The 16,268-nt window shown below is 38.6% G+C and overlaps 1 protein-coding gene across 1 annotated transcript in view; it reads right to left on the minus strand.

Annotated features, from left to right (window-relative positions):
* The window catches only part of SAK (polo like kinase SAK), a 319,822-nt gene extending 312,139 nt beyond the window's left edge, over positions 1–7,683 (minus strand). The window contains exon 1 of the mRNA XM_090392629.1: positions 7,438–7,683. Within this exon, the coding sequence (XP_090248755.1) occupies positions 7,438–7,467 (30 nt within the window). The 5' untranslated portion in view covers positions 7,468–7,683. The remainder of the gene's footprint in view (positions 1–7,437) is intronic.
* Positions 7,684–16,268: the final 8,585 nt, after the last annotated feature.

The following is a 16,268-nucleotide window of genomic DNA, read 5'->3' on the forward strand; positions in this document are numbered from 1 at the left end:
AGAAAAAATTTTTGGTTATAACAACAAAAAGTAATCAATGCACCACAGCAGGTCAGTTTGCAAGTCAGCTCCATTCAAGCACAGGTAGGCAGATATCTCAAGAAATTGTGGCAAGACATTCAGATCTGTACTACAGGAGTCTGTCCTTGAGCTGCTTCTATTTAATTTACGATTCAATGATATAATAAATTATTTAAGAGAAAATTAAAATGTGAGAATATGTGGAAGGGGGAATCAATCGACCGTGAGATGCGGTGATTGATTCATTAATGCCCTGGGTTCTTTTTTTAATTTGAGCTGTGCAGAAGAAAGTGATTTTTAATCGGTGAATAGTCCGCTTTTTTCCCCGTTTTTCTACGTTTTTGAGTGCTAAATTGTTTCTCTGAATACGAGTGTACTTCAGTGTGTTTTTTGCAAGTTTTTGGAAGTTGCTGTCACGATATAATATATTTTGGTAGTGTTGGAATCGACACGTAACGGTGGAAGACAAAACGAAGCTAAGTTACTGTATTTAGTTATATTTCATTTTATTTAATTATATTTAGTACTTAAATGTTCTGATGTTTGTACTTTTTTCCCTCTTATTTATTAATTGAATAATTATTAAAGATTACGCTACTCGGCAGTAAGGAATGATGTTGGATTCAGCAGCAGTCGCAAGTGGCATAACGCCAAGTCCTCTGCCATTTAAGAACTCAATTATTAGCAATATCATAAGGGATTTTGTGGCATGCAGTACTTGCGGCATGTATGCGTCTCGAGAATTACATATGTGGCTTGTTAAAGAGAGTGGAGAGCGTATGTGCGGAAAATGCAGGCAGCTGGAGGAAATAAGTACATTAGATATATCGATATCCGACTTTGTTGCTCCAGGAACGGGGAATGAATGTAGGAAGAAAAGTAGTGTGATAGGAGAGAATGAGAAAATAATAGTTGATAGTGTGGAAGGTGTGAGTGACTGTGAAAGTTTAGGAGATGGTTTTGTTTGGGAGAGTGAATTTAGATTAAGTGACTGACCTGCAGAGGGAGATAGATGAGTTGAAAGAGGAGGTGGAATGTCTTATGAATGAGAGCAGAAGTATGAAAGATAAGATTAGGAGAATGGAAGAGATAAATGCAAGGCGAATCAGAGTAGGTGAGAGAGAGAATTTAGGGAGTGTGAGTGAGAGGTATGGGGGTGCTAGAAGAGGAGAGAATGGAAACAGTAGAAGAGAGGGAATGAGAGAGAGGTATGGGAATGCTAGCAGACGAGAGGATGGAAACAGTAGGAGAGACAGAATGAGAGAGAGATATGGAAGTGCTAGAAGAGGAGAGAATGGAAACGGTAGGAAAGATGGAATGAGAGAGAGGTATGGGAATGCTAGAAGACGAGAGGATGGAAACAGTAGTAGGAGAGACAGAATGAGAGAGGGATATGGAAGTGCTAGAAGTGGAGAAAATGGAAACAGTAGGAGAGAGGGAATGAGAGAGATGTATGGGAGTGCTAGAAGAGGAGAGAATGGAAACAGTAGAAGAGAGAGGTATGGGAATGAAAGAAGAGGAGAGAATGGAAACAATAGGAGCGAGGGAATGGTAAAAGGTATAATGTATGGAGACTCAATGATCCGTGGTGTTCAAGATAGGATGCGTGAGGAGTGTTTGCCAGGAGGAACAATAGAAAGGGTGGCTATGGCAATTAAGAGAGGTGAAAGGGTGGATGAGATGATTGTGATGGTAGGAACGAATAACTTGAGTGGTAATGTAAGTCGGGCAGCGAGAGATATGAGATTTTTGCTTGAGACTGTACGGAAGAAGACAGAGAGAGGAAAAATAGTGTGCGTGTTGCCTAGGTATGATAATGATGAGCTGAGCAGAAGAGCGGTGATATTGAATGGCATAATAGCGAGAATGTGTGACAAGAGAGGACTGGTATATGTGGATGCTTGGAGTGCGTTTGAGGAAAGAGAGGAATTGTATGTGAGAGACCGTTTACATTTGAATGAGGAAGGACGTAGGCATCTGGAGAGATTGCTGTTCTAAACAAGTCAGTGTGTCCCAGGGAGGATGATAGCAGGGATGGCCTCTTGTGGGAATGGATACTTGGGAGAAGGGAGACAATGTCAGGTAACACTGAGCCCAGTGGCGTCTAGAAGAGATAATGCCGGGTATAGAAACAATGGCATTTATATGCTTTATACTAATGCCAAGAGTATCCGGAATAAGGGAGAGGAATTGGTGGCGCAGATAGCATCAGCCTGGCCAAAAATTATTGCGATCACTGAGACGTGGTTGACAGAAGGGGATATAACAACAAAAATAGAAGTCGCTGGGTATAGCATTTTTCGTCAGGATAGGAGGGGAAAGCGTGGTGGTGGGGTACTGCTTATGATAAGTGATGACCTATGTCCTCTAAGAGTGGAGAATTTGGAAGGAAGTGAAACAAACGATTTTGAGAGCGTATGGATATTTAGTGGGGTGTTGCTACAGACCCAGGAGCACAGAGGATGGGGACCAGGAGATGTTTAGGCAGCTAAGTTTGGCAAGTGCAAGAAGAATGATTGTTATGGGAGATTTTAACTTCAGTAGTATAAATTGGAGAGAGGAAGATGCATGTAGCAATAGGGGAATGGAATTTCTAGAATTCTTGAGGGACAAATGTCTTAGGCAACATGTAACAGAGGGAACAAGAGGTTCAAAAGTTTTGGATTCGGTTATAGCATCAGAAGAGTTGATAATAACTGAGTTGATGTCTCTCCCGCAGGTTGGAGAGAGTGACCATATGGTGTTGACTTGGAAATTGAATAGACATGCAGGAGTATCAAAGAGACGGGAACTTATGTGGAATTATAATGCAGGTGATTATAATAGTCTTAGACGTCAACTTCGGGAAGTTTCATGGAGGCAGGAATTGGAAGGCCGGGATATCACTAGTGCGTGAGAAATTGTGAAAGAATATTTGTTATCAGCAATGGTAAGTTGTATACCACGAGTGAAGAAGAGGACCCAATTTGGAGTAAAGTGGATGACAAACAATATTAAACAGGAATTGCATGCGAAAAAGAGGCTATGGAAGAGATATAAGAAGACAGATGAAGAGATGCATGAGGAATATAAGACACAGGCCAGAAGAGTGACTAGTGTGGTAAGGAAAGCGAAACTGGAATATGAGAGGAGATTGGCCCTAAGATCCAAAGAAAATCCTAGGGAATTTTTTAGCTATGTGGCCAGTAGGAGGAGAAATGACTGTGGAAGAATGATATTGTGGGATAAAAATGGAAATAGAGTGACTGATGCAGAGGACATAGTGGAGTTGTTCAATGAACACTTTATTGGAGTATTTCATCCTAGAGGAGTCAGTTTTAATGCTAGAGGGATAGGACTGGTTCGAGGTCTGGAGGTACAGGAGGAGAGTGTGTTTCAGATACTGAGTACTCTGGATGTCAATAAAGCTGTGGGACTGGATGGTATTTCACCACAAGTTTTGAGAGAATGTGATAGGAAATTGACAGTGTATTTAACATGGCTTTTCAATGAAAGTCTGGCTTTGGCAAAGGTGCCAAGGGAATGGAAGGAAGGTAAGATAGTGCCATTGCATAAGGGTGGAAACAGACTGGAAGTGTCTAATTATAGGCCAGTCTGTGTGTCATCAGTAGTTGTTAAGATCTTGGAGAAAGTAGTGAGGGACCGTATACAGCACTGGGCAGATGAGGGTAATGTTATCTGTGAGAATCATGGATTTGTGAAAGGATGCTCTTGTTTTAGCAATATGTTAGCCTTTTATAATAAAGTTTCAAGAACATTAGATGAGGGAAAGGCATATAACTGCAATTTTCTTAGACTTGGCGAAGGCATTTGACAGGGTGCCACATGATAAGCTGATATTTAAGTTGCAGCACATGGGTCTGGATGTCAGATTGGTCAACTGGATTCAGGATTGGCTGACTGATAGGTATCAGAGAGTTGTGCATGGTGGAGCAATTTCCAGGAGGCAGAGGGTTACAAGTGGGGGTCCAACAGGGCTCAGTACTAGGACCTATATTGTTTAACCTTTATATCAATGACATAGCCAGTGGATTGCAGGGGGATATTCAGTTGTTTGCAGATGATGCGAAGCTGGGAAGGATTATTAGTAATAGTGCAGATGTGGTAGCCCTGCAAGAGGATTTAAATAAGCTAGATAGATGGGCAAATGAATGGGGGGTATCAGTTTAACGCAGCAAAACGAAAGGTCTTGAGGTTTGGGAAACATCGATGGGATGCTGCATACTCTATGGGAGGAGTTATACTGGAGGAAGTAGGGGAGACAAGAGATCTGGGGTTGATTGATAGAAACCTGAAGTTTAGGGGACATATTGCAAAGGTTGTGAAGGTAACACAGAGGATTGCTGCTATTATGAGAAGGACACTGACCTGCAGAGATAAGAGGGTTATCATACTGTTGTATAAGTCTCTGATCAGACCACACTTGGACTATTGTTCTCAGATTTGGTCCCCAGGATTTGAAGGGGATAAATTAACTGTGGAAAGGATACAAAGACTGATGACAAAGATGGTTTCAGGACTGTACAAGGATAGTTATGAGGATTGGCTGAGAGAATGTGGACTGCAGAGTTTGGTGGATAGAAGGAGAGGTGATATGATTGAGACTTTTAAACTGTTGAGAGGTGGTTACAGGGTTGACAATGGGGAGTTCTTTCGCTTGGTTGAACAGCGGGAAGGAGTGATGACAAGAGGTCATCCCTGGAAGTTACGAAAGGAAACTGTGAGCAAGAGGGTAAGGAGTGGTTTCTTTGTGTGGAGGGTGGTTGAGCCATGGAATGCATTGCTTGATGGAGTGGTGGGAGCGAGAACGGTCAGTGAGTTTAAAGAGTGGTATGATAGACTTTGTGTTTCTCAGGGGGGGACCTCACCTCGATAAGTCTTGACAGACTTTATGTCTTAGGAAGGACCTCCCTCGATGAGTCTTTTGACTCCTTGGAGGCCTGAATAATAATAATAATAATAATAATAATAATAAAATATCAAGTTGATTGCTGATAATGGAAAACTGAGTACAGCAATAGTTAATAAAGGTAATAGAGATCATACAGGATGATTCAAATAGATTAGCAGTATGGGAAAAAAAGATAACAGCTGTCAGTTTAATCTGGCAAAGTGTGAGATTATGCATTTTGAGATGAAAAGATTACAAGTTATACTGTAAGAGAACTGGATTACTTTAAACAGGAAGTTGATGCAGGAAGGTCAGATAACTTAGAAGTTAAAGAACACACTGATAACAGATACAATGAAGTTAGTATCCCTCTTCATAAGGCCACATCTTGACTGCTGCACACAGTTCTGGTCAGTGGGATTTCCTTAGGAATGAGTGATCAGGGCTTTTTAACTGTTTCATACAGAGGTGATAGGGTTTTCCTTTGTAAAACTCAGGCTTTCCCTTCACAAAGCAAGCATATCTGGAAACAAAAATATATTTACTTGGTGGGCCAGCCTCTTGTAACAAGCCCATACATCTCCATGGAAGTGGCAAATAAAAATAATTTCATTACTACATCACTGATAAAATCATTATTATTTGAGTAAAATAAAATACACAGAAATGCAACTGGAAAAATAAAGCTAAAATCCATGTCTGAAGTAAAGTAGCAAATCAACATTTATTGTATTTTTGTAAAAAATGGTTTGACCGGAATTTCAGTACCCCAGGGCTCCTGTGGGGGGGGGGGGGGGGACAAGACTTGATTTTTCACAATGCTCATCATCCAGCATGATTCTTTATTCTCACTACATCTGTTGCTCTTTTAACTTGCACTTTATATTGCTTATTTTTCAGTTCATCACTTTTCTGTTGCGATTATCGAGAACATTATATTGAGAAAGGTGATAAAATGCAATGTCAAAAACAGTTCCTTCATTTGTTCTTTTGTTCCTATGCTACTAAAGTGAAGAACAAATTAATCCAAACACTCACATTTTAAAGAAAAATTTTAATTTTTCTTTAAAATGTGTTTGGATTAATTTGTTCAAATTAAACTCCAACTTTACCTAATAATTTATATGTGCCTATGTTCTAATAAGTTCACTAATTTGCTTAAGCATCAACTCTACCAACATAGAACACATTTTTCTTATTTCTGCATCTCAAAACCATGCTTTTATAATTGGTTGTATTAAGTTATCCTTTGTATCACAGCTTAATTTTCCAAGTCTCTTGTTCACTGTGACCCACAAATTTTCTATTGGGTTAATGTCAGGAGAGTTAACTGGCCACTGAAGCAACTGGATGCTGTGATTTTTGAGGAACTCTTTCATTTCTTTTGAAGTATAACATGGAACAAGGTCCTGTTAGAAGATGAGTTCTTTGTCTTCTGTTTCTGAGGGAGCACTCTTTTCTCCAATATTTTTATGTATGTCACTTTTCATCATATCAACAGGTACAAGTGATTCTGGACCATCACATGTAAAACAACCCCAGAACATCATTTTAGCTAGGTGTTTAGGAACTTGTTGAAGGTGGATAGGTGAAGTCATCTCAGCTGCTGATTTGCAACATAAGATGCTCTCCTCGGACAAAGAAATGGCTCTCATCTGAGAATATGACTTTCTTCCACTTCTCAAGAGTGCAATCTTGGTACACTTTTGCCCACTGGACTCTCTTTTTCTGCATAGCCTTCGTCAACAGTTGTTTCTTTTTTGGTCTGTGGGCAGTCCACCCTGGAAACATTAATCCCACTAGCTGCCAAGTCTCTATTTAAGTTTACGGCAGACAATCTTGGATTCATTTTGTTTTTCCTAAGTAGTAAACATAAGTGTATATGCAGTGGTGGAGGTAAAGCTTTTGACATCCGAGGCAGTCCCTGAGTTTGCCACCCACCTCTCAATTCACACCAAAAATACTACAAAAAGTCAAAACGACGTATAGGGAAATAAATTAAAACAGTTTATTTTTGAAGAAAAACTTTGATTTCAAACATTCTAAAATGTTATTTTTCTTGCTTTTCTGTTAGCAAAATCATCGATGACATTGGCGGCGAAATCTATTTCATAGTAATGCAGGTGATTCTTAACCAATTTTATTTACAAAAACTTCTCTCACGACTAGCAACAGTTACAGCAATTGTGAGGAAAATTCGCAGTAGCATTACATTATTTGGAAATGAGTTTTCGAGACCGTATTCTAGAATTAACTGCAAAAGTTCAAAAAGGTTCAAAGTGCTGCCTAGGACGCACTGCCCCCCATTCATTCACACATTTGGAGAGCCCTTCAGTCAGCAGTTAAGTAAAAACAGGCTGAATGAATATAATCACCAGTGTCAAAAGAGAGGGAGTCCTTTAATTGAAGGTTTCATCCCTAGGTAAAGAGCAATCGAATTGGGGGATGACGGCTTGGTAGGCTAATGAAAAAGGTAGACGATATTACATATATAAGAAATAACAAAAGTAAAACATATGACTCACTTCTTTGCAGTCTTCGGCGGTTCCTGCCATGACCGAAAGAATTACGGTGTATAAAACACCATTTTAAATGTTGACTAATGAATCCTTCACATTTTACACGCTCTGGTTATCAGGAAAAGTTTTCTATATCAGTAGCATAGTATTTTAGTCATTATAGTTTTAAGAATGGTTATTAATCTTTTCTCGTCAATATTTATAACAGACTTTAAACAAGCAGAATCACAGCTTTAAAATGAAAACACTTCGTTTTAGCAACATCGTTTCAAATGAGACGCATGATTATACATTTCCCATCAAGCACATTTGATTGGTCAGAAAATAAAAAGCCTCCATAACAGAGATCAGCACGAAATAATAATAAAACATTTTACAGTGCCCCTTGCGCAATAAATTAAGATAAAATAAAGGGCAGGTTTTTGGAAAACTTCTCCATTATTGTGCAATGCACCTCTTGCATAGTAATTAATTCTCTTCTTGTTCTCTTCCGTCGAAGACGGGTTAAGTCTTCTCTTGAACAGGATCTTCCAGTCTTCTCTATTACTTGCTGTTCGAAAAAGTTCCTTATATGTTCTTCATCCCGAGATGATCTTTATTAATTTCGGTCAGGTAATTCTTGGTCTTCCGGGTCTTCTTTTTTCAGTTGGAAAAGTGTTGATTAGGACGTTAGGAAGTCTGGCTGCGACCATGCGTACAGTTTGGCCAGTCCATCTCAGTTGTTGTTTTCTAATTTTTTCTATTATTGTCTTTTTATACAATAATTCTTGTCTGACTGTGATGTTTGTTTTCTTTTCTATCAAACTTGTTCTATTTATTTTTCTTAAGCATTTCGTTTCAAATGCCAGAAGTTTTTTCCCCTCTCTTTTCTTAACTGTCCACGCTTCTGCTCCATAGATGACTGTTGGTATAATTATTGCTTCATTTAATTTGATTTTGGCTTGCTTAGATAGCTTGTTTGTTTTCCACATTTTCTGTAATTTTCCCATGGTGGTCCATCCTATCCCTATTCTGTGTTGAATTGGTTTGAGTTCCTCTAGTGTTTCTGTTAATTTTGATCCAAGATATATGAAGTTGCTACTTTTCTATTTATTCTCGTTTAGGATGGTCGAGATGGTAGTTCCGTTCCTCCCTATTTTCATCACTTTTGTCTTTTGTATATTTATTGTCGTGTCATATGTTTTACAAGTTTCGTTTACCTTGTTTATCAACTTTTGTAGTTCGTTTGGGGTTCATGCAATAAGGACGAGATCATCCGCATATTTGATATTATCTATTTTAAACTTGACATTGATTCCAGGCTCATTGTATATTGCCTTCTTTACAGCTTCTCTGGATATATGTTGAATAGGCATGGGGATAATGGGCATCCTTGTATTACTCCTTTTTGGATCTCTGTGGGTTCTGTTGAGGGTGTGTCCATTTTAATTGTTGCATTTCTCTTAGAGTAATATTTTATCAGAAACTGTATTATATATTTGTCTATTGCTTTTTCTAGTAGAATTTTAAGAAGGATTTATCTGTTGATGCTATCGAAAGCTTGTTAAAAGACCACAAAACAACAATATAGTTCTTTGTGGTCTTTCCATCTGAACTCTGCTAGTTGGTGCAATGTGAAAATTTGGTCTATTGTTGAATAGTTTCCTCGGAACCAGCTTGTTCTATGCCTATCATTTCTTCATAGGTGTTTTTTTAATCAGAAAAAAAAAAAAAAAAAAAAAAAAAAATCAGCTAACGCCTTTTTATTCCCGTATACGGGAGTAGGCGAGGCCATTTAGCCCTATCTAACTTTTGGAGACTGAGTGGGCAGTTCAATTTCCACTGGTACCAATCAGAGATAGATGGCCCAAGGCTATCACTAATTAAGCGGTACTCAGTGAAGAGAGACGGCTCAAATGTGCCGCCATCTCGTGGTTCCTAACCCTAACACAATATATTTAATGTCTGAAATAATGTGGGTTCTACGGTCGATTTTCTTGAGTTTACAGGACGAAAAACCCGAGTTTCCGGGAGGAAAAACCTGCTTGCCCGTGCCAGAGATCGACTAACTCGGGAACCGGTCGAAAAAAGGCTTAGAAAAATTTCCTCTAGTCGCCGACTAGACTCGAAACCAAGACTTCCTTCGTGCGGCCAAGCGCCGTGGTTGGCAAACGCCACATCCACTGAGCTACACAGGCGTTTTTTTAATCTATTTTGTATAATTCTTACGAATATTTTATAGGTGTGGGAGAGTAAATTGATTGGTCTGTAATTTCTGCAGTTTCTTTTGTCTCCTTTCTTGTATATTGGAATGATCTTTTCAGTTCTCTAGTCATCTGGGATCCCTCCTGTTTGTAGTATTTTATTGAATAGGGTTGTTAAATATTCTATTGATATGCTGCCTTCATATGACCACAGTTCAGTAGGGATAGTATCAATGCCTGGTGCTTTATTGTTTTACATCTGTTTTATTGCGTATCTAACTACTTATTGCAAAATTTTTGGGTGGTCATTATTTTCTTCTGTTGGCATTATAGTTTTGTTTCCTTGGTGGAAGAGTGTCTTAAAATTGTTTGACCAGATTTTTCTTATATCTTTAATATTCCCGGTTTTAGTCATCTTGTTGTTTATCATTGATACTGCTTTTGGTGAAAATTACTTTGTAATTTCTCTTACAGTATCATGGAAGACTTTTAGGTTGTTTTGCTGGTATGCTTCTTGGCATTTCTTAGCTTTTTTCTTCTAACCATTTTCTTTGGCTTTTTTGCATAGGTTATCAACTTTATTTTTTAGTGCTCTGTATTTTTCTGTATTCACTTCATTTTTTTGTTGGTTTACAAGTAACACGATCTCACTTTTCTCTTCTATAGTAATCAATTGTACTACATATTATTATTAATTATCACTACAAAATTTACAGACAAATATCCAAAGAAGGCAGCATCAGTGTCTGAATTTGGAAATCCCTAAATTCAATTTATAAAGTGAAGTCAAGAAAGCTTTCTGGTTTGATATACTTTGGAAAGGAATACAAGATTTGAAAAAAAAAGTACAGATTTTTTTTTTAAGGAAGACGTCACAGTTGTAGGTAAGACAGCAGAAGTGGGAGTCTAGTCATAGAGGATGCTGCCTCTCTCTCTCTCTCTCTCTCTCTCTCTCTCTCTCTCTCTCTTTCTCTCTCTCTCTCTCTCTCTCTCTCTCTCTCTCTCACTCTCTCTCTCTCTCTCAGTGCAGGTGTGAAGATGTTGTCCTATCTGTTTCTGTATAGTGAAGATAAAAGTTCATTGTTTTCTCAGTGGTAAGGAGAATCAACCCCTATCAAACAGCTGAAGAGACTAGAAATTGTTTCTTGACTGTATGTGTGTGTGTGTGTGTGTGTGTCCAAAACAGAGATTTTTTTTATCAATAAAGATGGCTGCAGGTCACAGATGCAGATCCCCCCTCCGCCCCAGACAATAGGGTAATTGGCTGTTAATGGGAGATGGATCTAGGTAGGCATGCTGAACCGAACTGTACCCGTTCGCTCTCAGAAAACACAATTTTCTCATAAATCCCGATTAAATTTGTATAGTTTAGAAGTGATAGAGGCCTGTATAGCTCAGTGGAAGTGTCGCTTGCGTCCTCTGCGCTTGGCCGCTTGAAGTTAGACCAAGTTTCTAGTCTAGTCGCTGACTGGAGGAACTTTTTCTAAGCCTATCTTCGACCGATTCCCGAGTTAGTCGATCTCTGGCACAGGCAAGCGGGTTTTTCCTCTCGAAAACTCGAGTTTTTCGTCCCGTAAACTCAAGAAAATCGACCGTAGTACCCACATTATATCAGATGATATATCTTGTTAGGGTTAGGTACCAAGAGATGGCAGCACTTGTTTGCCAGCATATTCAACGGCGGCTACTATAATTAGTGATAGACATGGGACAGCTATCTCTGATTGGCTACCGGTGGAGATTGAACTGCCCAGTCAGTCTCCAAAAGCTAGATAGGGTGTAAAGGCCTCGCCTACTCCCGATTAGTGAATAAAACGCGTTAGTTGATTTTTTTAGAAGTGATAGTGAAGGAAATGTGTTAAATCTCCATTATGTCAGCATTTTAGTGAATCACTGTTGGAACCACTAAATTAATTGTAATCTACATTGAATAAGGTTAGTTTGCCGGTATGATGAACGGTTCTCTGTTAAAGATACTTGGTGTGTCCGTTGGCGTGAGATTACACATTACGAATGTTGGATATACGAAACCTTCGGCTGTCAGTTATTGAATTAGGGTTTGATTTCTAGTGGGGCAATCTGAAGGGCAAATTTTACAGTGCTCAACCATTCAGCTTTTTCCTATATTCTGGTGTAGTTAGAGGATGGGGAGAACGTTCTTGAAGATAAGATATCTCCTATGACTCTCAAAAGTATCGACTCTATGCAAGGAAAAAGTGGTGTTTCTCTGTAGTATGACTTCTTATTATACATTTGTGGAAGCAAGACTCCTTGCGTATTTTAGGAAACGATGCAGCTGTCACTATCAGTATTGGTCGTGGTTTTAGGATTCTATGCGTTTGAAAAGCATCCCTTCAAAGGTGGAAAATGCACTTAGGACAGTAGAGGAGGAAAAGAAATGAACTCTTGCCGAATTAGAAAAAAATTTGTTCTGTAGTTTATTTATGAAATTTCATGATGAATCACGAAAAAGAACAAGATACGATACGTTTTATCTTATATCAAACTTAAACCAAGCCTGGTTGTTCCTTTGGTAGTCGAGAGAGCTTGGCGTATGAAACATATTGCGTTTTAATCGATGAAAATCAATAGATTTCGAATGATCCTTTTTAATGAATTTTCAGAAGGACTAGAATCTTAAGGAATGTCAAAATACGCCCAAACTATTTAACTGATAATAATTACTCTGCTTCGGATACATCCAGTGACATGTACTCCAGCCCATTTACCAAGGATTTGCAGGGTTGACAATCAAATTTCTTATTTTGAGGTAGACAGCTTGTGTAGCTCAGTGGAAGTGGCGCTTGCGTCCTCTGCACTTGGCCGCTTAAAGTTAGATCTAGGTTCTAGTCTAGTCGCTGACTGGAGGAACTTTTTCTAAGCCTATCTTCGACCGGTTCCCGAGTTAGTCGATCTCTGGCATAGGCAAGCGGGTTTTTCCTCACGGAAACTCAAGACAATCGACCGTAGTACCCACATTATTTCAGACAGTGACATATCTTGTTAGTGTTAGGTACCAAGAGATGGCAGCACTTGTTTGCCAGCCTCTTCATCTGCGGTTGCTATAATTAGTGATAGACATGAGCCAGTTATCTCTGATTGGCTACCGGTGGAGATTGAACTGCCCACTTAGTCTCCAAAAGCTAGATAGGGTATAAAGGCCTCGCCTACCCCCTATTAGGGAATAAGCTGCAGAGAGCAGTCAATGAATTGGAGGATTGGTACACCAAGTGGCGTATCGCAATTAATCCAAACAAAAGCTCTGCAGTACTTTTCACCAGACGTAAAGCAGAACCGAATACAGGCATACAAATGTTTGGTAAAATCATCCCTTGGCGTAATTCTACAAAATATCTGGAATTTCATCTTGATAGACATCTAAATTTCAAGTCACATATGGATAGTGTTGCCACTAAGGCAAGTCAGACTATAGCACAGCTATATCCACTTTTGAACAGGAACAGCTTCCTAAGCATAAGCAACAAAATCCTCCTTTTCAAATCGGTAATCAGACCGCAACTAACTTATGCCTCTCCAACCTGGAGTCACACGACTAAAAGCAACATCAACAGACTTCAGATAATACAGAATCAATGCCTAAGAATGGCATTTAATGCCCCATGGTTCATCAGAAACATCCAGTTACATCAAGAAGCCAATCTTTCAGATATTAAGACCTACATGACAAGCATTGCAGAGAAATTCTTCACAATCACGGATAATCACCCAAATCAGCTAGTTCGACAGGCAGCGAACTCTAAGCCCTCAGATCGTTTCAAACATAAAAAACTGAAATCCTCCATCGCAAGAGAAAGCTGATACAGCCTCAATGCTCACAATGAGCGGGTAAATTACCCACAATAATCTCATCACCCACAATCTAAAATCCAGATGAAGGGATAAAGAGTCAAGGACTCAGTCCATCAACCAATTAAGTTCAAGTTTTATTAGGGAATACAAGGAGTTAGTTGATTTGATTCGATCTGAAACATTCTAATGAAATAAGCTAGATTTTTCCTCTTTAATACAAAAATTGTAGCTAAGAGAAATTAACATTCATAATGTACATAAAATATAATATCAATATTACATAACAGGGTGCAAATTAAAACCATACAAATAATAATAACACAAAACTATCTTTACTACGATAAACTTCTTACTTTGTGTTCTCACTGAGTATCTTAAGTTTGGTCTTAAAGAGTGACTACCACTCGTGATTGATTGTGTTGTCAGCATATGACTTATGATGTCACTGATGTATAGTTACTTGAACTGGTTAAATAATTTTTATTCTAGAACAATTTCTTGATACATTCTGTATGCTCTGCTTATACATATACTATATACAGATACTATACATATAAGCTGTTAAGACGTGCTTGATATAGAGGTCTGGTAGGTTCAAACCTTTTTATTTCCAAAATAAGACTTTTGATGTCATAATAAATTTGTGAGGTCTGACTGTTGGGGATTTCCAGGAGAAGTTAACCCAAAGCTTTGTAGTGTTATTGACATTGATATTGATTCACTGTTAGATCTAGATACAATTAAAATCTACTGCAACTGTAATGTCTTCATCGGTGTGTACCAATTGTGACTGGTGACGATGCAAGACAGACAGATAGATAGAAAGAAAAATAGCAGAAATTATATGGCTTAATTATTATTCAACTAATGATAGATCTGAACTTTTTAGTTTTTGAGAAATTCCTTTTCTTTTTTTTTAATTTCTCTCTTGTTTTATTAATATATTAATTTCAGACTTTTAGTTTGCAATAAAATTCTTTAGTGCTGTGTTGCACTGCTGAAATCACGTTTTCCTCTACTTGATCTGTGGGATGGCAATCAAGTTTATTTTATCCAGGAAATTCAAGGAAATTGGTCGTAGAATCTATAATATTTCAGATAATAAATATATTGTGGTAGGCACAATGAGATGGTGGCAATTCTCAGCAGTATCTTCACTGGATGCATGCTGCTTTAAATTACTGAGAGTCAGATACATCCCCTTCAGCTTAATGAACCATTCAGGTCTGATGCTTCCATCACTTGGTTTCGTCATCGGACTCAACCATAATCTTTATCTTGTGTAAAGTGTTCTTCCAGCTGTCTTAAGTCTCTCATCACCACATCCATCCATCCATTATTATTATTATTATTATTATTATTATTTTAACGGTGTCTCCATGGAGTCAAAAGATTCATCGCGGGAGACCCGACATTGACACCCTAACCATTATCTACACAATACCTGTCATACCTCTCCTTAAATTCATTCAGAGTTAAAGCATTCACAACCACCTCTGGCAAATCATTACACCCATTCACAACCCTCCAAGTAAAAAATCTAGTCCTAACACCCTTGTTAACCACACTCTTACACAATCTCCAGGGATGGCGCCTCGTTCTCTCATCCTACACTGGTCTTAAAAATATCATCAGTATCAATCCTGTAAAATCCCTTTAACAATTTAAATACCTCTATCATATCTCCTCTCCTACGTCCATCAGCTAGTTTTAGGAGCCCACAGATCATCAATCTATCCTCATAGGGAACACCCCACAGACCTGCAACAATCTTTGTAACCCACCTCCGAATCCTCTCCACCACTTCTGCATCACCAAGAAATCTCGGCGACCAGATCTGTGCACAATAGTCCAAATGCGGCCTTATTAATGCCTTATAGAGTGGAACAATAACTTCCCTATCCCTGCTTCTTAGTGTGTTCCTCAACAACCATGTAAATTGATGTGATGTTTTGGCAATCTTTGCAATATGCCCTTTAAACTTAAGTTCTCTGTCCACAATAACTCCCAAGTCTCTTGTCTCATCAACTTCTGCAGTTCAGTTCCATTAATATAGCAAACAGCATGCGATGACATCCTCCCGAAGTGCATCACCTTACACTTAGCCACGTTGAACTGACAGCCATTTACCTCAGTCCATACCATCAACCTATTTAAGTCATCCTGTAAAATATTTACATTATTTGAATTGATTATCGCACTTCCCAATTTTGCATCATCAGCAAACAAGTGAATATTTCCATTCAAGGTATTTCCAATATCATTAATGTACAAATTAAACAATTGAGGACCAAGCACTGAGCCCTGAGGTACACCACTAGTCACTTGCCTTTTCCTGGTCTCAGCTCCTCCGTAAACAACTCTTTGATATCTGTTCACCAGCCGTCCTTTAATCCAAATCACCATCTTCGGATTCATACCCATTTGCTCTAATTTATGTAACAGAGTTCCATGTGGAATCCTGCCAAAAGCCTTTGCAAAGTCAAGCAGTATCACTGAGTAGGATTTCCTTTATCCAACTCCACTGTTACTTTATTATAGAAAGTAAGCAAATTACTTAGGCAAGACCTACCTTTCACAAAACCATGTTGCCCCTTACAAAGTATCGTATTGCTGTCCACCCAGTTCTGAATTCTAATTTTAACCAATTTCTCCAAAACCTTAACCACCACTCTAGATATATTGATTGGTCTATAATTTCCAACCTCAGTCTTAGAGCCTCCCTTGTGCAATGGAACTATTTTCCCCTCTTTCCACTCTAATGGCACTTTACCAGAACTGAGGTTTAAATTAAACATCCTGGTTAGAGGAGTTGCTAATTCTCTTGCACATTCTCATAACACA

The sequence above is a fragment of the Typopeltis vanoorti genome, chromosome 5 (genome assembly GCF_054136105.1).
Source record: "Typopeltis vanoorti isolate ZY-2024b chromosome 5, IOZ_Tvanoo_1.0, whole genome shotgun sequence".
Classification (NCBI taxonomy): Eukaryota; Metazoa; Arthropoda; class Arachnida; order Uropygi; family Thelyphonidae; genus Typopeltis; species Typopeltis vanoorti.